This window comes from Camponotus floridanus, unplaced genomic scaffold (assembly GCF_003227725.1).
Source record: "Camponotus floridanus strain SB8 unplaced genomic scaffold, Cflo_v7.5 scaffold52, whole genome shotgun sequence".
In the NCBI taxonomy this organism is placed as follows: Eukaryota; Metazoa; Arthropoda; class Insecta; order Hymenoptera; family Formicidae; genus Camponotus; species Camponotus floridanus.
In genome coordinates, this window is record NW_020229681.1 from 101,572 (window position 1) to 124,646 (window position 23,075).

The 23,075-nt window shown below is 34.6% G+C and overlaps 1 protein-coding gene across 2 annotated transcripts in view; it reads right to left on the reverse strand.

The window, feature by feature from the left end:
* LOC105250464 overlaps nt 1-23,075 on the reverse strand; it is a 173,297-nt gene that overhangs the window by 21,055 nt on the left and 129,167 nt on the right. For both annotated transcript variants that reach the window (XM_025412567.1, XM_025412568.1), the window contains exon 4: nt 22,583-22,762. In XM_025412567.1, the coding sequence (XP_025268352.1) occupies nt 22,583-22,762 (180 nt within the window). The remainder of the gene's footprint in view (nt 1-22,582; nt 22,763-23,075) is intronic.

Here is a 23,075-nt window from a genome sequence, read left to right on the forward strand (position 1 = left end):
AGTCGATAAATGATGTAAGAGCCATCATTATAAATAAAAAGTAACAAATATACCATATATTTTACCGAGCGAGTAATATTAAAAGAATTCATAATCACTGCTATTATGATAAAACTTTCAGTGGTGCTCTGGTTATTTTAAGCAACTCACTTCCTTAGATTATAATGCTATATGCTATTCCAACCAAACTAATTGCCTTACTTTCACGAGTGATGCTCATTTTAATTATTCGACATACTTTGTTAAGTGGATAATCAATTATACGAAATGTAAGAACAATAGTTTTCATAGAATTTTGAAAAAAGAGAAAAAAATAGTTATGCATAAAAGAAGCATTTTTCATACATGTTTTATACATTTCTTTTTCAAAATAATTGACACATACTTAAAGTATATGAGAAAAATAGAAGTTACTAAAAAAAAATATAAAAGTACTAACATTCTTTCTTTGTATTCATTTATATACTTGTGGAGACCATTGTGTTGATAAGTATTATACAACTTTATCTGCTTGTTTGTACTAGTAGGGCTTTGAAATTGGAGCAAGCGTTAATTATTGTCTAATTAAACACCGCGCGAAGAGCGACAGCTTCTCTCTAATCGTGTTTCGGTAATCATTTCGTAAAATCCCTCACGATGCGATAGTAGCGTTGCTTCTATTCGCGATGGAGAGCTAAATCAATAGGTAGATGCAAACTAAGTGCAGCATGTCAGGCAAATATTTCTCAACCTAACATATAGCTTGTTAGATATTCTTGAAATGGCTGCAGTAACACACAATAGGAAAAACAATACAAATCTTCTTCATAAAAATATTTCTTTGTTGAAATATACCGTAATTGATTTATCGGAAATAATAATCTTGATATAAATAGAAATATTCTTTTTTGAAGGAAAAAAATGGAACAATAGAATTCCATTTCTCTCATTTGATTTCACTGGACTTTAAATTCTATTTTTCTCATTCTAAAAACATAAACAGATATTTTAACGAAATATATGCCAATTAAGCTTTTTCATAAATCCTTCATTTTTCAAATAAAGAGTGTACAACGGAAATATTAATAGAACAATAGAACGAATGCTGTTCGTCAATTATACATATAAGTACAAATGTGTATATAATACTTGAGCTACTAATATATATTGTATATACATACATACATATAATTGTAATCGGGTGCTAACAGCGATACTAACTACGATCCGCGATCTCATATTGAGAGTCCGGGAGGAAACTCGCGGTACATGTTGAATTAATAACAGTCCAATTAATAGCCCCTCGAAACCCCTACGTGGTTTCCCAATTAATCGACGATAACATGCGTCCCCTTCGAGAATATCGAACGTCGAGATTATTACTGTTGCTAAGTGCAAGTACATATAAAGCGCGTATCCTAATTAATTATTCAGATAATGAAAAAATCACCTATTATTTATCACCTATTATTACTATTTTGTGTAAAATCTGTGTACCGAATCATCGGTCATTTGATAATAAAATTCAGTTTGTCCACTCACTCAGAGAGAAATTCTGAATTATAATATTAAAGAATATAATTTTCAATATTATTTTAATTTTAAAATAATTAATTCTCCACGAAATATTTTTTTCATTATTTTATTCATTTTTTCGTTATTTTAGCGATAAATATAATATATGATGATTCTATATCGATTAAAATTAATTTTTTTTTTCGAAATTAATTTTTTATATTGAAGATTTATATAGATTAAGACTTGTTATTGTGGATTCTAATATAAGAAAAATTCGTCGAGTTACCGCTGACGACATGCTAGGAACAAAAGGTTAATTATTTTCTGACGTAACATAAATTTACATTTTCTTTTATTCTCTTTCACAGAGAGTATATAATAAAATATCTGCAAACACAAAGCACTTTCACACACTTTTGTTTTCCTAAAGTGTGAAAAATCTAATTTGTATCATAATTTTTTTAGCGGTTGGATGATAGCGCGTTTAATGCTTATTAAAATTATATCGTTTTCAATGTCTTTGATAACAATCATATTCTTCATCCGTAAAAAGCAATCCTCCTTTGCATTCTGTCTTTTTTTTGCATTTTTGTTTTTCTGTCAACTTCTCGCGTATTCAAGTAACAATATCAACGCAATTAGCATTGATTGGCGTCTGCATATAATCGTCTGATGAAATCGTCAAAACGTTTATGATCCGGAAAAAATGGAAGCACGTCGGCTGGTAAAATTCGAAGAGGATTTACAGATCTAATTGAAAAGGTTGGCAATCACAGTGAGTTGCCATCATTTAGAGAAAATAACTCGATCTCTCGCGAGCAAAAATGCAAAAATAACCTCCATTAAAGCAGATTAATCCTGCGAATAACAAGTCTGTTTTTGTCATATGAAAAACCGATAATTGTTCTTCTTTTCTATTTTACATAAAGAAAATTGCGCTAATGGAACGAGCGATACCAGGATAATTAATGCAATTCGAATTTATATTTTTTATTTTTATTTTTATTAGAAATAAACTGATTTAACAGAATGAAATTAATTATATTACTAGCATGAAAATATAAATCTAAACAATGCGATAGCGCATATATAATTTGCACATGAAGCATCTTTTTAACTTCAGACGCACAAGTAGTTTTACGTGCATCTCCCCGATTTTTTTGCCGTTGTTTTTTTTTCCTGAAACGCGCAGCACGTCGAAAATGGCGTTTATGAAAAAAAAAGCTTCCCATGGCGCACAGTCCAGGAGAAGGTCCATCCGAATAAACTCCACCTGGCAGCGTGTTTTGTCTGCGTAATAACTTTTTCGTCGGGAGGTTAGTGGTTTTTCAGAGACGAGGGTTCGATCCGCGGTGGATACATTTTTCAACGGGCGCATTGTCTCCGTCGTGTGTTGTCTCCCTTCTCTCTGTCACTGAAAGGGGACGAGAACAAAAAACGCGGCTGACAGATACGATAGAGAGAGAGAATGAACTTTGTGTCGGGTACGAGGAGCGTTCACGAGCACAGAGGAGGCGATATTACCAGCCAAAACAAACCCCGGATAACCGAGAAAATTAGCTTGAGCATACGTCGCACTACCGAGGGAATATCGAGCTCGATGTAAAGGACCACCTGCGCTGCGTATTAGCGCGTAACTTCGATGCTTGTGTCGCGTTTATGTCTATTTCCGTTTTTACACGATTTTGTTCATCATGCGAAAGGCGACCATCGCTCTCTGTCCGAATGAGGGGCTTTTCTGTCCCGATCTCTCGGCTCTTCGGATTAAAAGTATAATTTAATCGTCATCTCCAAGCAAGTCACTATAGAAAGCATAAAATATTATATATGTTGCGTGATTAAGGGAATTAATTAAATTAATTTTATTGAAATAAAAATATTTTAACGAGCGTACAAGTCTTAATATCCTAAAATTAAATTTTTTTAAACAGTTACATCTCAGTTGAACCCCAAAAGATTTAATTTCCAAATCTCATTCAAATTCCAATTAATAAAGTTTCCAAAGACTTTTAATTGATTCTGTTTTTAAATATGAGATTATTATACCAGAATTAAGGAAACGTAAAAAGAGAGAGAGAGCAAGTATATTGACATAAATAGTCACATGTACTTAACGTTATTAATGACTCAATTATTAAAGTTTGTACATTTAATAGCACGTTTTGCATTTAATACATGCGCGCGATTATAGATATTTATACTCTTATGAAATATTTGCCGGTCTTTAATTATTTTATTACTGCCGATGCGAGGGAGAACATACATAGAGTTATTTGTATCGCGCAGGGTATTAATAAACTTGGCGCACAACTATGTAAAACTACGTGCGTTGTAACAAAGTGCCGCTATAACTGTAAAGAAATGCTCGCTCGCGTCTTGTAACGTTCTCGCACTATCGCTCTCCCGCGCATAAATCAAATGTCGCCGTATGAGATAAAGAGTTTGCAGCGAACGTTACGCTCTTCCATTAACCATCCATGAAAACTGTGTAAACGCGCGTGTTTTTTTTTTCCTCCCTTTTGCAAGATATTAAATGAATGCGTCCTGAGATACTTAGCGAGATGAAGAAAAGATAAAATCTCTTTTGCTTCTTTTTCTCCACACAATTTTGCCCATTCTCAATTTTCATTTGATATTTATCGTTATCCGCTGGACTATAATACGTAGCAATTTATATTTGACGTGAATGAAAGATTATTAGCAAAGATTTAGAAAGATTATTTAGCAAATAAATATGTAAAATGAATAATAAATTCATGAATATTTTCATAATAACTCTTTTTTATTTCTTCATATTTTTTTCGCGGTAGCCGTATTTTGCGTTTTATTTAGAATTTATTTTTTAGATTTTACACGCGCAGATTCCAACTCGCTGTATTTCCGGTAATAGAATCTCTTCACTTGGAGTTCGTGTTATTTCGCTCGCGGCACCCATTCGCGCTTATACTCGCATGTCGCTTCCGTCATGAACCCGTCCGTAGTCAGCGGACGATTCACGATGGTTCGAAACGTAGAATTGAAATCGTAACGACAGTCAAAGTTATATCTCTCACCTTCACGCGATTCCCGCGAATTCGAGGTCCATGCATTTCGAAGCGTCGAATAGAGTGAGAGTGAGAGAGAGAGAGAGAGTGCACTCTAGGAAACTAATTCACAGGTGATGTCGAAGTTGGGTGGAAAATGTAGAGAGGAGAACAAAGATGGAGATAGCAATGAAAAGAGAAGGTTACAGGAATAATATGACATATGAAAAGTGCGTGTTTTTGAAACAAAAAAAAAAATATTCCAAATATGATATTATGAAACAAGTAAATATTTAAGGATAGATATTAAAAATTATCTGAATTATATTATTTATATCTCAGATAATTTCGATATCTTCGAACATATATGAAAGATGATTTGTAAATAATAATAATTGATAAATAATAAGATTAAATAATATATAAGGAATAATAAATTTACGAGTGAGAGAGTACAACGGTACACGCGAGGGGTTTGGAGTAAAATGAGTACAGGAACTGTATGTAGGGAAAATGGCGAGGGACAGCACCGTGAGATAAATCTCGACGCTATTTACGTGGGGTATATTTGCGCGTTCATTTGCCGCGGAGTCGAATGTCGCAGGCTCGTGAACGAGGGAGTCACGAAGCGATGAGCAGACCAAAGGGAGGGTGCAACAAGGGTTGGACTGGCCTGGCCGGATGGCCGGAGGGAAAGAGAGGAGTGGGCGGGGACGTAAACACAAATTTGAAAATTTTCTCTGGGGTCTCCCTCACGTGCAAACGACACCCGCCGTTCATTAGCGCCCCATGTCGTCCGAAACCTAATCTACAACTCATACACACACGTGCGTGCGACACGCGTAGAGGAGAATCGCGCAGGGTTGGATACGACGACAAGAGAGAGAGAAAGAGACAGAGACAGAGGGAGAGAGAGAGAGGGAGAGAGAGAGAGAAGGAGAGAGAAGTCGTTCGTTATTTACCCGATAAATTCAAACAACTCTCATAAATTTGCGCGATCAGTTTTTGGCTCATCGCCGGGATAATCGCAATCGGTTCCCTTTGTTTCTCTTTTTCGGCATCGAGAATTTTACGGAGAATCGCCCAATTTATTTCAGGATTTATTATATTCATACATAGCCGGTTTTTTCATTTCTCAATGATACATTCGTGAACTTTCATGTCAAATTACATATTTTGGAAAGTATATTTTTGATTTTCTTCCCCAATGCGTCAAAATTGTATTAGAAATAATCATCAAAATGGATTTCTTTATTAAAATAAAGATGATTCTGGTTTGAATCAGATCTGTATTTTAGTGAGATTTTATTTCAATACATTTATATTTTTACTTCAACTATAATTATCTGTGTTCAATAATTTTTGCCCAATAATTCACTTTCAATAACTCAAATTTTAAATTTTCGCACAACAGCTTTTATTTCAAATATTCAATTATACTTTATATTTTTATTCAGTCGCTTAATTCACTTTATTTGTCTTATTTAATTTTTATATCATTTTTATTCTATTTGTGTGTGTGTGTGTGCATATATTTAGAGAGTAATTATTCCAGAACATTAATATATTAATGTTAAAGCTCTTAATAAAGAGCTTGTATCTAGATGAAATTTTTGCGAGATCTGCAAAATTAATGATGGCTTTCTCTCTCTCTCTGTCCCTCTCTCTTTCTCTCTTTCTAATACTTTTTAATTATACAATTAAAAATAAGGTACATTAATGATTATTGTGTATCATGTTATACATATTTCGCAGCATTATAAATACCTGCGAAATGTATTATATATTGTTTCTGCGAAATGTATACCGATAATTTGGGTACATGTCAAGCAACGTTTGTAACCATAGAATAGCATTTGAGTTAGAGGCGTTATTACTTCGCAAACAGTGCCATAACTCTGGGAGAGCCATGGTTTCGTCTCCCTGGCTCGTCTCAGACCCTCGGGTAACTGCGCAAAGTTCTATGCACCGGGTTTAGACATCACGTCATCGTACAGTCATACTGGGAATATGTAATTACGTTGAATCATGCAACCTGAAAACGCGACCGATGTTAATATCCCTCAAACATTTTTAAACAAGAACTGATTTAGTCCAAGACTAATTGATACTCTTGCGCACATTATATGTGTGCAGAATAATAAAAACAATTAAAATATTGTAGAATAATGAAAAATGATTTCTCCTAATATTTTATGATACAGTAATATTATGCTTTTCACATCACGATTTTTTAATATTCGCGTTTGCATTTTCAAGCAAGATGTTTACCACTACGTATATCGAATATGCGATTTTCCGCGATTTTTCAACGTTTCTGCATAAAACAGCGCATAATCCGAGGCTCTTTTAATGCGAAGATTTTTGCAATATGAAATAATCCCCATTATTATTAAAGTATTCTGAGACACATTTCGACACGGGCTCTCCAGAGTAATCCGGCGACTTTATTGCGTGCATTTCGTGGAGCGACGTTTTCCAAATCCGCAGTCAAAACGGATCGTGACATTTCGTACGAATTAGAGCTTTCTGCCTGTGAGACTTTGGTATTAAAATTCGAGAAGTCCCATTCAGTCGTTTATCGGAAATGCAGTTCGGTTACACGGTTCGTCTGATTTAATTGCGTAATGTATCGCGCGCGCGCGCTCGTGTGTTTGCCGAGCCAATAAAACTGGCACGCCGATCGTTTTTGTCCGAAAATGGTTCTGATAAAGTTAACTGCAACACTAAACTCCGTTGGACACAATCATCGATTCCTTCGTGTAAACGCTTGCGACGATTTTCATTAGTACAACGCATTGTCCTAGCTAAGAGACCTTTGATACCAGACTCTTTGAGACTGGGAGGAGGTAAATAAAGAAAGAAAAGAAAGAGATAAACACGAGAAACAAAGAAAGAAGAACATGACAACAGGATGAGAAGACTATAAACGGAGAAAACAAGAAATGAGAAAATAAAGAAAAGAATTTCAGATATCTTTTAACGGGAGTAAAAAACGTTAATTTGTTATTAATTGTCATGTATTATGGAATATTTTAAGTGATCAAATATTCCTTTAATTTTATATTTTTCTAACAAAAGTAAAAATTACATATTAATATTGTATTTAATTTCTAGTCTATTATTTATTACTGTATTTATTTTCTCTATTCTATATTGTATTTAATTTCCATTCCATTTTTATTCTATCGCGCGAAATGTTATCTAAAATAAAAGATAATATTCCGTTTAGATTTTTATTACGTGCGTTTATTTATATCTGTTAGCACTATCATGAAAAATCGAATGGATCTTTCGTGTAAAACTTACACTTGCCATTTTACAATTAGCAGTAATTTAAAATTTAAATTACTCGCACTCATATGATTTACATTAAATTGTTTGACATTTGTCAAATGATCTACTGACAATATGTACTTATTAGTCTTCTTTTATTCATGCGATTAAATAAGTTGTGCTGAATTTTTCTCACGTGAATTTGAATGTCGATTAGGTTTCGTTGAAAATTATTTGGACAGTGGAAGAAACAAACATTTTTGATCGATTATTACTTGATTCGATAAAGATCGATGATTTTCGCCATTGAATATTACATTTCTAAATTGATACTCTTTCAGTGTAGTGTTATATTAAACCAATCGTTCTTTTTTTACAAGAAATTACGTCCGAGCTACGATCGAGTGTGCTAAGCGCATTTCGATTACGTCGCTCTCTTTGGCAGGACGATTCATCACCGATTGGCTTCAATTTCAAGCTGTCATTGGGCGATAATTTGCGCGATAATAATAAGATCCGGTGGATACGTATTTTCTCAGTTTTTGAGTTCATCGATCGCGAGAGCACGACTATACGGCATCCGCGCTGAGACGTAAAACGTCTGCCGCGAGTAGCTGGCAATCGGCTTTCAAAGTGCCACTACTACTTACAGAATGACGCTGTAAACTTGACGGAACGAAGCGCAGATGCTCACCCTCGGCCTCGCTGTGTGTCGTGTCGGGGATCATCTCGTCATTCATTCATGGCAAGAGAGAACAGAGAGAACGCGGGACGCTCGTTGCATATAGTATAGAGCGATGCGGCTCACCGGGGTGGAATATCCGCAGTAACCGTTGTTCGTGAGAGCGGCCCGGTGTAAATTAATTCTGTAAACTTTCCGCGCCGTATCGCGGACTTACCGGATGGCGAGGGAAGGGAAGGAACTGTCGGACTTAGAACGCAACGCCCCGCGCTCCGTAAATATGTATTATGTAAATTATTAATTACCGATGCCGCGCGCGCCGAGGAAACCGTGTTTCACTCGCTGTCAGTCTCTTACGTAGTTAGACAGACTAACGAATCACAATTGAAGTCGGGGGAGGGGGGGGGCTTTCGAAGGTGCCGTTAAGCGTTAACAACTTGTTTGAATAGGTGTACCTCTGCACTCGTTCTTTATTTACTTGCTCATCCCCTGTTTACGGAAGTATCAATAATTAGCTTCTACGAAAAGATGCCGCTCATAATCACTTGTTTTTAAACTTGGCTCATTTTCGATGTTAATTTCGATGGCGTAGCGGAAAAGGAGCGATTTACATCTTGAAACTTTTAATGCGAGATGCAATTATATCATAATGAGATATTTAATATTTGGCAATTAAAAATGTAACGAATAATAATTTTGACAGAAATCTGGAGAAATGTCATTTCTCTTCCTCCCTTTCGATTCGGTCTTTGACAGTTAGGCTGATCCAGAATGACGCTAGTTAAATCGTCATTTCCCCTCGACGGAGGAAGGATTTTGGGAGTGACGTTTCGGGAAAGGGGTCGAACGCATTTCCGGAAGCGTTCTAATTTTACATTGCGGCGAGCAGCGTGACGCTCGTAAATCTGCGGTTACTGAGGTCCGTTGGTGATGCTGCAGCCCGTCTACTATTTCTCTCTGAATTACCCGACGTTGCTGGCCACATCGCTGGATATCGCAGTCCGCCGACAAGCGATATCTATCCCTGCCGTGAATGCACGCGTTGCACGCACGTGCGCGAATAGGTGTTTGCATATCCGGCGCGACTCGCCGGATGTCGGTGTGATTCTGCGATGTTACTACTTTTTGTTTATTTAGAGTAAGGATGACGAAACTATGGATCTCATATCTCGGTCCGTAACGATATACATGATGGCAGAGCAACGGAAAAACAGAAAGAAACGAGCGGAAATGTTCAATTAAATAAAGCAAAGTACGGCAAAAATCGGATAGTCAACCTTAAACCAACTCAGTTTTCGTGAAAAAAAATGAGGAAACGGGATAAAAAGTTTGCGCTGTGCACTCTTGTTCCATTAATTTTTAACAGTAAGTACGTCCGTAATATAATACCTTATGCGAGGATGAGAGAACAGATACTTGGCTCTCGATCTACTTACTCGCGTTTCTATTATTTCTACTTGTATTTCTAATATTATCTTTGCTCATATTAAAATTGATTTATAAATCAATTTAAAATTAATTTACAATTCATTGTGTTACATAATTAAATTATTTTCTAATTTACTTTTATTATTTACATATTCAAGTATACGATTATAATATTTTGGCACACTTTTTATGGTCCTGAAAACTGTTGAAATTATATCGCTAATAAAAATTAGATGTAAATATGCGCATGTAAAGGGTTCGAAATTTTATCTTTTAATAATATTAATACATTATGCGATATTTCCATATTTATCTTTTCCCTTTCATATTCTTATAATATATTCGCAGAGTATAATAAGAATATTATCGTAGCATAAAGTAATATACGTTAGTATAGTGAATATTTTTACAGACACGCATGTGTCACGTATACAATGAAAAAATCGATAAATCTTAGAGTTCTCAATTATCGCTCGTGACAATAAATGAGTTATTAATAATATTGAGTTAATAATATTGAGTTATTAATATTATTTATAAAGGTAAATAATTATGACGAAAACGAATTACATAAGTGCCAATACTCATAATTACTGACACTCGCGAAATAATTAAACGTTTAAATCGATTAAAATTATTACAATGTGCGCTCGCGACGTGATAACGATATAATCTCGTTTACATATATAATGCTTATAATAAATTGAAATTATAATGAATAATTGCAGATGAAATTGTCGAATACTGAATATCTTTACGCGTCAACGGTAAGAAATTTTTTTTTACGCGAACACGTAAAAAGAAGATAGAGATGTTAATTTTATCATTATATATGAATAATATTTAATTATTTTTTGTAAAGATAACGAGTACAAGAATTTTCCAACTTTTTTATACAACTTTATATAACAATTAAATATTGACAAGCATTTCTCTCGATTACACGCTGTTATTAATTACTAATGATGAATTAATAATGAGTTTGAAATAATCGAAGCTTTTATTGCTAAATTCCATTAATAATTCAATTTAAATACGTATAATTAATCCGCAATCATTCGAATGACATTAAATTAAAAAAATGCAGATCTCAACGGGTTCGAAGACTTTTAATCCATGCTTTTCGAGTTTCTCTTTTTCAAATTGCTACTCTAAGCGATCGATCATACAGCTTTGCCACATGGCACATTCGATCCTCGGAATCGCGAACTATGATCGCGTGCGTAGCCAGTAATTCACCTCGCGCTCGAAGCCTTTTTGCGTATACCGAGGTGCATGTGCAACGTAAGACAGACCGTATTCCGCGCTATTCCGCAGAGAGAAGCGCAACACCGCAAAGCCACTCCTATATCACCTTGTGGTTTTGGTTAGAGAACAGAGAAAACAGAGAGAGAAAGATAGGGAGAGAGAGAGGAGATAAAAGAGAGAGAAACACGTATCATTCGCGCGTGGATACTGCAGCAAATGGTGATAAGAGCGCCAGCTGAAGAGGTTGCACTGATGAACTATTCTTGAAATGGATTAATGGAATACCACACAAAATTGAAACTATTTGTACTCTCTGCTGAAACTGCCCGTATACCATTTCTTTGTGCGTGTATTTATAATTTCTACAAATTCCTTTATTATAATTTATGAGTAATTTATATTACCATATATTCTCACGGTTCGCATTGCAAAATGATATAATTTCTAGATTTAATATTTTTTTTTAAATAGATCGAATATCATTTAAATTATTAAAAGAACAATAAATAAAATAAAATAAAAAATAAAAAAACTTATATATTTTTAAAACATATTTTAGATAATGATTGATAAATATGTTTCTTTAATTTTAACCTCCCTATATATGAATAAAAATGTATAAGCGAATAATGTAAAATGATATAATTTCTAGATTTAATATTTTCTTAAAAATAGATCGAACATCACAAGTTATTAAAAAAACAATAAATAAAATAAAATAAAATAAAAAACTGATATATTTTTTAAAACATATTTTAGATAATGATTGATATAAATATGTTTCTTTAATTTAGTTTCCCTATATATGAATAAAAAATTATAAACGAATAATAAGAAGTAAAAATATTTCTAATTGCTGTGCAACAACAATCAAAGTTTCAGTTGCAACGATAATTAATTTAGAAAATATTTATATATTTTCGTAGTACCGTTCTAAAGGAACTTCCGTTATTACGCAAACGCGCAATTATATTTTTATAAATATTCCCGGTTATCGCCAATTACGATGAATCGCGATCGTTAGCGCGAAAACGAGCTTCTCGTGCTACTGGTGTGCATCGATTGCTCGACAGTTCCCATTAATCGGATTTGCCCGGCATAAAATCTGTTAATACCGGTGGGGTCCGCGGTAATTAGCAACCGGTGGCCGGCACTGTAATTTAATAATTGTCGCTAATTTTACATCGTTTACTTGCCGGAGGGAAACGAGGGCGAGAGGAGCGGATAGAGTTCGGCGTTTGCGTCGCACGGGAGCTGCTTTTCTCGTGACCACGTTGGTTAGTACGCCGATGGTTAGAGAACCGTGACAAATTGCAACGCGGTATGGCCGATCGAAACGGCCAACTGTAGAGGCGATCAACGAATTTCGTGAAATTGGAAACTGGAAAACCGAATCGAACAGGGGGAGAGGGAAGGGAGAACTCTGGAATTTCCAGATTGACACGCGCACGTGCCAAACCACCATGTATAAATTTGCCAGGCTCATAATTGAATAACGATGTTAAAGTCCATGTCATCGACAGGTTACGTATCCTTATTTTATAATTTTGATTCATTTTTCGAGTAACTTATCGTTTTTTTGTCATTTACATTTTCTTTGTAAACGCACTTTTTTTTAATAAAATTTATTTCTTCTTGTTTTTTATTTGTATACAATCCAGCTAAATAAATCATATTTAAAGAAAAGTTTCTTTCTCACGAAATTTTATAAATCTTATTTTAGCTTTCATATAACAATATTAAACATATAAAATATATTAAACATATATAATATTAAAGATTGATAAGCAACTATGAAATATTAAGTTTATATGTTTTAGAATTTATTTTATTATTATTTTTGATATGTGACAATCACAACGAAAGTATATATAAGTGTAACATAATTATATAATTGAGCTTTTAAATTGTTATATTAATTGAGCTTTTAAATTGTTATATCATGCATTGAATAAATTATCTTCAATTAATTGCCATCGTTGAATATTTCTCTCCGAGTGTCACAGCAATGAAAATTTTACCTACGTCGCTTCCTTATCCATAATGTAGCTTTCCATTACGCGTCAGCGTAATTAGCGTAATTTAATAAAGCTTCGTTCCGTACTGTCACGAATTACTGAAATATCAGTTTATCCGGCAATCGTTGCTTTCGTTGTGGATTTATACGGTTTGGAATTGCATAACAGTCAAGCTACCTCAATAACGAGTATCTCGCGAAAATGTTTTACTTTTTTTTTTGATAAAGTGCATCTATACTCGACAGCTTGTGCAAAGTTGCCATCAACAAATTCTCCTTAAATATTATATCATGTATTTTTTAAAGCACACCTAACAATCTCAGAGATGATGTTTTAATTTATCATGTATATAATTTCTGATTATATACAAGTAGAAATATACAAGTTAGAGCAATTAGTGTAATTTAACAAGTGTGTATCTTGTACGGTTTTAAATTGCTTTGCCATCAAATTTGACTTTATGTGCTCTTTTATTTAATTTACTCCGTGTTATAAATTTATTTGATGTATTTCGTTTGAAATGTCAACATGTCTAGTTTTTAGTTTAGCAAGTCTAATTAATTACAGTATAATATTTATTTCATGTTTTTTGCTTTTTATTAAAATGATTACACGAAATAATTGCTAATGTTAACGGAGATTAAAATTTAAATTTTATATATATATATATATATATTGTGTGTGTGTGTGTGTGTGTGTGTGTGTGTGTGTGTAATTTGCAATTAACAATTCCATATGTTTTCTTTACACTAATTGATTCCTCTCATTATTTTGTACATAAAAGTATTAAGGTAAGATGATTCGAAAAATGAATATTTTACAAGATATTTGATGGTTATGTAAAATTAAGAAATAATTTCAAGCTTCATAACTCGCAAGTACTTCATGGAAAAATAATTTATTATAGTGTTTTGGAAAGCTCTCGAGGTAAGCAAGAATATGCAATGAAAAATAGGGGGTTCCATTAAAAAAAAATGCACTTCTGGTCTGAATCGCCTATTTCCGGCCAGAACCAGAAGTTGAAAATATTCGAGCGCATCCGATTTATAAAGAAAATGTTTTTACTTTTTTTAAATAGTCACTTCTCTAGTTTTTAAATGGGTGGTACGGGTGGTGTGAAACACCCTGTATATATATGATTTTTTAATGTCACTCATCGAAGTGATCATCGCACTAGCGATAATCGCATTTGCAAGGTGTTCATCGATAACGTTTGTCAATAAATTATTAGCGGTGCTTATCGGCACTGCAATGATTTGTGAATTGCAATTTGTCGAACGCGCGATCGTGCATGATTAACGAAAAATCCATTATTGCGTTTGGGTGATACTTAATGACGAACAAATACAAAGTAATATTATTAATGAATTTTATAAATTGTTAATCAACATTGTGAATTAAAAATTAGAAGATATTCCAGAAACCAACATACTTGAATGAGAAATGATTATGTTAATTTACACATAGCACTAAAAATTTCTCATTCGCCTATTGCATTACTTTTGTCAATATAAATTGCAATTTATCTGCTTAACTCTTTTAAATATTTAACAACGCATTGAATATTTAATAAAATATTAAATTCTAACATCTTTCTTCTGTATATCTGCTGCATACATATACACTAAAAATATGCAAAAAGACAATAGATAAAAGTTGCAATTATAAATATTACGTATTAGTTGTTAATATAACATATTATAGGGAGTGCACACAGACGTTGAATTACACTTTGTTTAATAGATGCGATTATCGGTGGTCGATTTTAATACATTTATCATATCACGCGTATCAGTCGGATGTACAATTTATCTCTCTCCCTTTTCCTCCCTTTTCCGATAGGATAATATCGCGTTGCGTTATTATCGCTAATCCGCTTCAGGATCGTTTTGTCGAAATCACACAATGGTGAATTTTGTAAGCGGGTCGGCGGGGTATTGAATCAAAATTGTAATTTCCAATAACACTTTGCACGCGATCGGGCAATGCTGCAGGGATGATCCTATACTAAGCTCGATAATGCGGCCTGAAACTCGATTTCCGAGGTTATTGATATCGAAACTACCGCTTAGGATTTTAAACTTTCGCATTAATCTCGCGATTTCTGCCGTTATATCGGAATATATTGTTAGAATATCTCGGGATTTGCAAGTCTCTTGCGAGCAGAATCGAAGATGAATTTTTGTAAAAAGATTAAAGTACTATAAAGCATTTCCTCTACATCGTTGGAGAATCTGTACCAATGTTTAATGAGATTTTTGGTTTACGTGGAGATAACGGATTAAGTCGTAACTTTGTCTCTGGAGTTTCTCAGACGAAGTTTCGCTGTCGCGTGACTCGAGGAACAGTCATGAAGTTAAACAAAGCGAAGAAAAAAATTTACTTAGAAACCCATTTAACCTCAATATCCCTCGATTTCTCTCACGTAAGTATTACAAGTATACAATCGTGAGTTGGAAGAATAACACGCTGTACACGTTTTTTTTTCTTCCTTTACGTATCATATTTAAAGTAAATTATAATTTACCAAAATATATAAAGTTAACGCGTACACGTCACGTGATGGAATCTATTTGGGAAAAAAAAATTTAGCAGGAATATCTCTCAAGTTTTATTTTTTAACTTTTGTCAAACGAAAAACAGGGAACTTTAAAGAGATGCAGTTTCGGCCACAACTAGAATTAAACCATAAATAACGTGTCAGATTTTTCCGACACGCAGCCAGTATTCATCTCGCTCTTTTCTCGCGATCCGCGAAGCGTGCTCTCGAAAGGCGGTCACAATGTATTCATCGCGCTCGTTTATCACTGTCCCTCGCGTATTTCCACAATGAGAGTCATCGACGACGGAGGAGCGTTCTCGCTCGGCGACAATATGGGGATGCGCCGCGCGAGGGGGATGGTTGCTATTTTTTTATGGCTGGACGAACGTTTAACAATGCAATACGTCCTCCCTATCTTGCGCTGGACGTCTGTGTCGGCTGGTCAATAAAAAAAAAAAAAAAAAGAAAAAAAAAGAAAAATGGAAATAAAAAAATAAACGCCGTCGCGCGGTGCGCCGCAAGCTGCAATTCCGATTCCGCCGGCGGCTTTAAAGTCAAGTTGTTGCACCTGCTGCAGCGGCGACGGCGGCGAGCTCGTGTTCCGCGAGCCGATGAAACGGAGAGAGAGCTAAATTCCGCGGAGTCCATAAATTTTTGCTTCGTTAGAGAATAGCTCCGGCTTCCTCGATACATACACGTACGTATCGGCGGAGCATATTTCACGTGACACGTATACGCTGGACGTGCGAGTATATCGGTGCAACATGGAAAGAGTTATTTGCAGGAAACAATGTTGATATGGAAATGTCAAAGTTCCATCGTGGTCCATTGCGCTGCGCGCGCTATTTCGCCGCGGTAACGATTTTCCGATCGGGTTCTCATTTAATGAATGCAATTCGTTATTGATACAACGTAACGATAACGTGTTAATCCTTATACAAGTTTATTAATGAAATTTTCTACAGGGAAAAATGTATTATCAAATATTTTTCGATAAACATTTTTAGCTTTTTTATATTTAAATGAAAGAAGTGGAAAAATTTTTTTTGTATTTAAATAAAATAAAGATCGACGAATAAAATATATATTTATTTTCCTTTAAATATAATATTATTATGCGTGCAATATAATTAGTAATGGAAGAGTGTTTCTTTATATTCATTAATTTCGATTATGAAAAATTTAGAAAATTGTTCCTCTATACTTTACGTTTTCTTCTTTTTCTTTATTTTTAATTTACATCTCCCTTTCTTTCATTTGTCCATTTCATATTCCTTCAAAATAATATCCGTTCTTTCTAGCTAAAAGCAAATAATTTTACTCATTTATGCACTTCATTATGTGATTAAAAAAGTATTGATCTTTGTGTTTGTATGCTGATAGGTAACTCTATAAATTTTTTCTGATATAAATTTTATATCATCGTGATTATTTTTTTACTTTAAATATATTTAATCTTTTCATTTTTTATTAACTCTTCTTTAGCTTGAAATCGTCGACCTGATATGTTTATTTCAAGTGTTTCATCTAGCCAATTCGAGTCCGCGCGATACTCGTTTATTTCATTATTGATTTTATATAAATCGCGCAACCGCGCTTGGTAACGTCCTCGTCTTATTTTCATGCTTCTTCGGGAATGAGGTCGAAAGTATTCCGCACAATTCGCAGGTATCCGCTTGTGTACGAATACGATACTTTTTCGACGTATATAACCTCGGTCCAGAGAAAAGTTTATCCTAAGTACGCGGCGTGACTTCTTTCCAACTTTGTGCGCGAAATGCCAGAAATGCCTGCGAACGAAAACGCAACCGTTGTGAAAATAAATTTCTACGGGGTTGAGAAAAGACTTACGACGTGTCACCAGTTATAAATTCTTGCGTTTTCGCCGATACTTCGAAACAGACGAGATGAACGAGGAGAAAAGTAACTTTATTGGTCGGTTCTTCTTGCTCTCTCTCGTCGTCTTCGATTGCAAGTGAATTAAATTCGACGAGTTCTATCTTTTATAAAAGCCAACCTTAGTTTCCTCTCCAGTAATTTTTCGTTCGTTGAAAAATAATGTTTCTACAGTATTTTTTCCCAAAAGTAACGGATAGGACTTTCCATCGTTAATATATTATACTGATTTTCTTTTAAAAAGGGTATTTGAATGTTTCAACACATTCGCTTCCTTCTCCTTCATAAATTTTATCGTTATCTTATTATAACCAGAGAAAGAGAGCGTGTTCATCTTTCTTCTGTCCACGTAAATCCCTGTACCGGTAATAACTTGCACGTGATGCATACGGAATATTACACATTTGTATACATTCTCACGACAGCGCGAGCAGAAAAATAATCACGGCTCTCTTCATGCGGAGGAGCGAAAACACGTAGCCGGTACTTTCGAAGGTACACCCTTGATGTTTGCTCCGTCGATTGCGTGCTCGGAATTTTCGTCGGATACACCAATGTATTCCGCCATTTTTCCCTAACCGAAATCCAATTTCCAACGTCCTTGAGACGACTTGACTGTATAAAAGGGCAAAAGTTGTAATCATATTTTTGATAATAATTATCTATAATACTTCGTAAAGCTTGTAATCAATCTAGAAGTCATTCAGATAATATGCACTGCCGTCTGTAAATGTCAAAAAATAGAGCGGCATAAGAACGTGTCATAAATTCGTGAATCATCGAGAAGCGAGCCATCCAATGTAAGGATATCGGGAAATTCGCGCAAAGTCGGGAGATTTTGGACATAGAATATATTTTCATGCACATACATGCACATACACACGCGTCGTCTTTACCGAGGTGGTTCCTTATCGCGAAGTTTAGGGCGTTGACGTTGATGGGGTGGCACGGGGGTTGAACTGCCTCCCCCGTGCCGAGAGGCAGGCAAACGGCCCCTACTGCCTCGGCTTAATCTGTTTAATCTGCCTAATCCGTTCCATGCCGATTCTGCTCGCCGCCGCGAGTTTAACCCTTTATCTGCAGCACTCGACGATAGTAATTCATGCATTACCAGTCCCCAGAGCACGATCACGTGTTTCCCCCGTGGGAAGATTTCGATATATCTATTCTGTAATTCGGATGGTATTTTTGAGCTTGGTAAATTAGCATATATTGCGTCTGAAGAGCAGTCATTGAATAATTTTATTCTGATATTCGAATTGAGTTGATTCATAAATAAATAAATTAATTCGCGAATTAATTGTTAAAAATAATCGATTTGCATTTTTCCAGCATCGATCCTAGTGAGAAATACAGGCTTGACAGATAAGATATCGAGAAATCGTACCTTCGATATGCAGAGATATGTATATATTCTCTAACACAATTATAATATTTACATTAATTCGACGCTCCGCATCATTTTCGAGTCGATTTAACTAATTTGCCTCACGATTAGACGCACCGCAGTCGTAGATTACCTCAATTTATCCATATCCGCAGCCAGTAATTCATACTCTAGCATGTCCGCGCGCAAACCTCAAGAGGAACACTAATTATCTCCATGTGAACAACCGTATTCGAGAAAATTAACACGCGCGTATTAGCTGTCCGTATAAAATTCGTGTTGGCGTCAATATTAACAACTGATAATCAATCAAAATAAATATTAGCCATCTGCAAACGTTAGCTAGTCCACTTTCTGTCCACAGATACCTTGTGTTTAAGAAGTAAATATTATTCAGTGGCGATCTCATCTCATACTGGCTAAGAAGTATCATTAGATAAATCAATTTATATAAAAGTCTTTTAGAGCTCTTAATACATATAATAATTAATTATTTGATTGAGAAAATATTGTTGAAAATAAAATTATAAAATATGTTTTAAATAAAATTAAATATAAAATTATGAAGTAAAAATCAATTAAATATATAATTACACATAAAAAATATTCGTGTATATTTTGTCATTTGAGAACGACGTCATACACATTTTGAACCATTATAAAATGAACTTTATGTTGTATTTTTATTTCGATCGATATAAAATTATGAATAAATATTCAGAATGCAAATAAACATTTTCAGAGAAAATTTCGAATTAAAACCGTATATATATTGTTACTTTTTAATTAAATTTCTTTTTCCACCTTCATAATTTCTTTTTTTCTATTTGAGAATTAGACACATCTTATTGTTAGTCTCTTTGCGCAGATGCCAGTGTGCAAGTCGCATTTTTCGCCAGAAATTTAATTTCGCGCGAGAACATGTTATCCATAATAAAACAAATTTTTACTACAAATAATATGTTAATAATATGTTTATTTGTTATTTTAGAAAATTTATAATAAGTAAAATAAGTAAATTTATAATAAGTAATAAGTTTTTTTCCTCCTTTTTCATCGGGTTATTCCAGTTTCTTTTTACATTATTATTATTATATACTCTTTACGTGTGCATATAATATATATACATAAATATATTATTAAAATAAAAATGTGAACTAAGAAAATTACTAAATCGATTATCAAGATGCCGCACGTATCTTAAGCGTGTTTCGCAACAAAATTTATAGTTTATTTTAATTTTAATTTCTCTACTTAACTCCGTGCCACCGTTGTTCAAAGCTCTCAAGCAGTCAAGTGGCGTAAACAAACGTCCTCGATTTCGCAAAGCCGGACACTTTGGGGCGATAATGGGCGCGTTGTTGTACGAAATGGGCATTACATTAGGCGGTCTGATTTTCACTTTAATGGAGTTCCGGAAGCGTGAAGTTTAATGGAAACAGTGGGGTTGCGAGCGCAGTTGCGAGAGCAGCTCTCTTTCTCGATGGGGCTGAAACTGGCTCTTGATAGCTACTCGTGAAAACGCGTTACGCGTAGAAATATATCGATGCATATGTGTTACAGTGATTATATAAATTTATTTTGGACGCCAGGTTCTAGGCTAAAAAAAGTGCAGCACACGCCAAGTAACGACGTTTCTGGGAAGATTTTTCGAATAAAATGCAAAAATCCTCGAAAATGTTACAACGTTATTCCGTTCAAGGCCCCTAATGAGTTTGAAAACGCTCAAATATCAGAAACGGAGCCAACACAAAATAAAATAAAAGTAATTAATAATTGAAAGTATATTGATTTATATCTCTAGCAATCAGCAATGTCACGTGCGATTCTTTTTCTATCTTTGTATTTATACAAAATGACAAAAAATCTGTCGGAAATATTAGTAAGTGTAAATCACGTAATCATAAACGAGGAAAAGTCAAGGAGGAGGTGAGATGGCGAGAAAACGAGAGGCGAATATCGGATTAGCGACAAAAGTTTGGTAATTGAGTGATAAGTGAGGCCGAGAGCAAGGGACAGGAATTTAGTAGACGGACCATCCCTTTGCTCCAAAACGGAAGCAAAGAGTGACACGAGTCAAAGAGAGGTCGGAAGCAAAGAGGTGAATGATGAGGAGGAGTAGGAATAAGGGAAAGAAGGAGATAGAATTAGACCGTACGCAGTGATAATTAACGAGTTAATGCGTTGTTGCCTCTCAAATTTCCTTCCCGCAAGTGTCATGATGTGGTTAGAGAAAAAAATCTCGAGAGACTGCGCTTCGTCTGAATTTCGGATCAACTTAAGTTACTTAAGTATTCATGTACGAACGGAACGAGCGTAATCTCTTTTCGCGACATCGCGATTAAAATATTTATCTCAAGCTTTATTCCTTATAAATCTTTAACACGTACGCGTCTGGAAGCTTTATTAAAGTATCGATTGCTTATTATTCGCTAAACGATGATTAAAATCGTGTATTCTTACACATTAATTTCATTCTTAAAGTACTTATACTTTATATTTAAAGTACATTCAGATTTTGTAACGAAGTTTTACGTCTGAAACAGTTTTTGCCGTAATGTTAATATTTAACTCTCGGATAAAAAACTGGGTTAGAGATATCAGTTTGGCAATGAGGAGGAAGATACTTCGCGGAGATAGCTTCGATGTTTGCAGGAACGCAAGGTGGAGAAGTCTGTTCGTATAGCTTCGGAAAACAAATATTTACGTTGAGCCAAGCCATCCTTCTTGCGCGTCAGAAACGTATTTAATGCCAGCAATAAGGAAAGGGATGCGGGATGATAAAGGCAAAACAGCTCAGCGATCTTGTTTCGAAAAAAATTCATCCATTGCGAAATATCGGGAAAAACGTCGATATACCATTAATCTTTTTAAACAAATATTTAAAATATTTTTAATTAACTTATTTTAATCCATTTTTAGAAATCAGAAGTGTATAATTTCAATATTATACTTTGTGCTTGATATTCGAAAAATTAACACAATGAAGCAATATCCGGTCTCGTCTATTCTCGGGCCTATTATTGGGTCATCTCGTATAAGAAGAATTATTAGATTGTTTAAACAGTGAATTGCATTTAATCAGTTTTATGCTGAAACTGATATTGTCAGAGCATTTATTATACGCAGCAATATCAATATCGGGGAAATAAATTAATGGCTATTATCGAAGCCCGATGTTCTTTTAATGGGCTGCTACGCTATGCATGCATTTTATCAAACGACAAAAGGGTTCTTATGAAATCGAGATATTAAATGCATAAACGAACGAGAGATAATATTGAGCTATTAAAAAACGTATATAATTTATATAGCCTAATTTTAAAGAAGGAAAATACAAAAAGCTTTGAACAAATAATTAATATAAAATTTCATTTATCTTATTACTTTTTTTTCATGATTTTACATCAGGAGTAAAAATTTTTAAATTTTATATCACGTCAATAAGTAATCAGATGGTTTATACCAAAATTTGACTTTATATAAAACCGATAATATAAATAATTATCTCGCGATAGGTCAATTAATAACGGAGAATAAATGATCGTACATATAATATAGAGAGTAGTGTAGTTAGTTACGTACCTTGGTGAATGTGAGGGTGGCTATCGGTGGTAGACGAGGTAGATTCGGATAATAGAAGCTTCCCGCGGGATGTGCCGGATATCGGGATGTGATCCTGTAAGCGATTCCTTGGGGCTGCGTCGGCCAGTTGGCAGCCGTGAATGTGAAACCGTTATCCGTGCCTCCATCCAGCGGGTCGAGCTGTTGAAAAAGGAACAGCGGAGAGTGGTTTAAACGGGGACGTGAATTTCCAAGCATTTGTGGATTTTAGCGAAATGACAAAGCGCGCGGCGCGACTTGCGGAGATAAATGTATGAATTATATTTCGCGACCGGCGCGATACACGAATGCCTGACTTTCCGGAGGCTGATTCAAACGCGATTCACGTTGTATCCACGTATGTATGTACATAAATATTTCATAATGTCACGTAAATTAAAGCGCTTTGATATGTTTTCCTTACAAATAACGGTGATTCAATAACCTCGAACAAATAATATTGATCATGTAATGC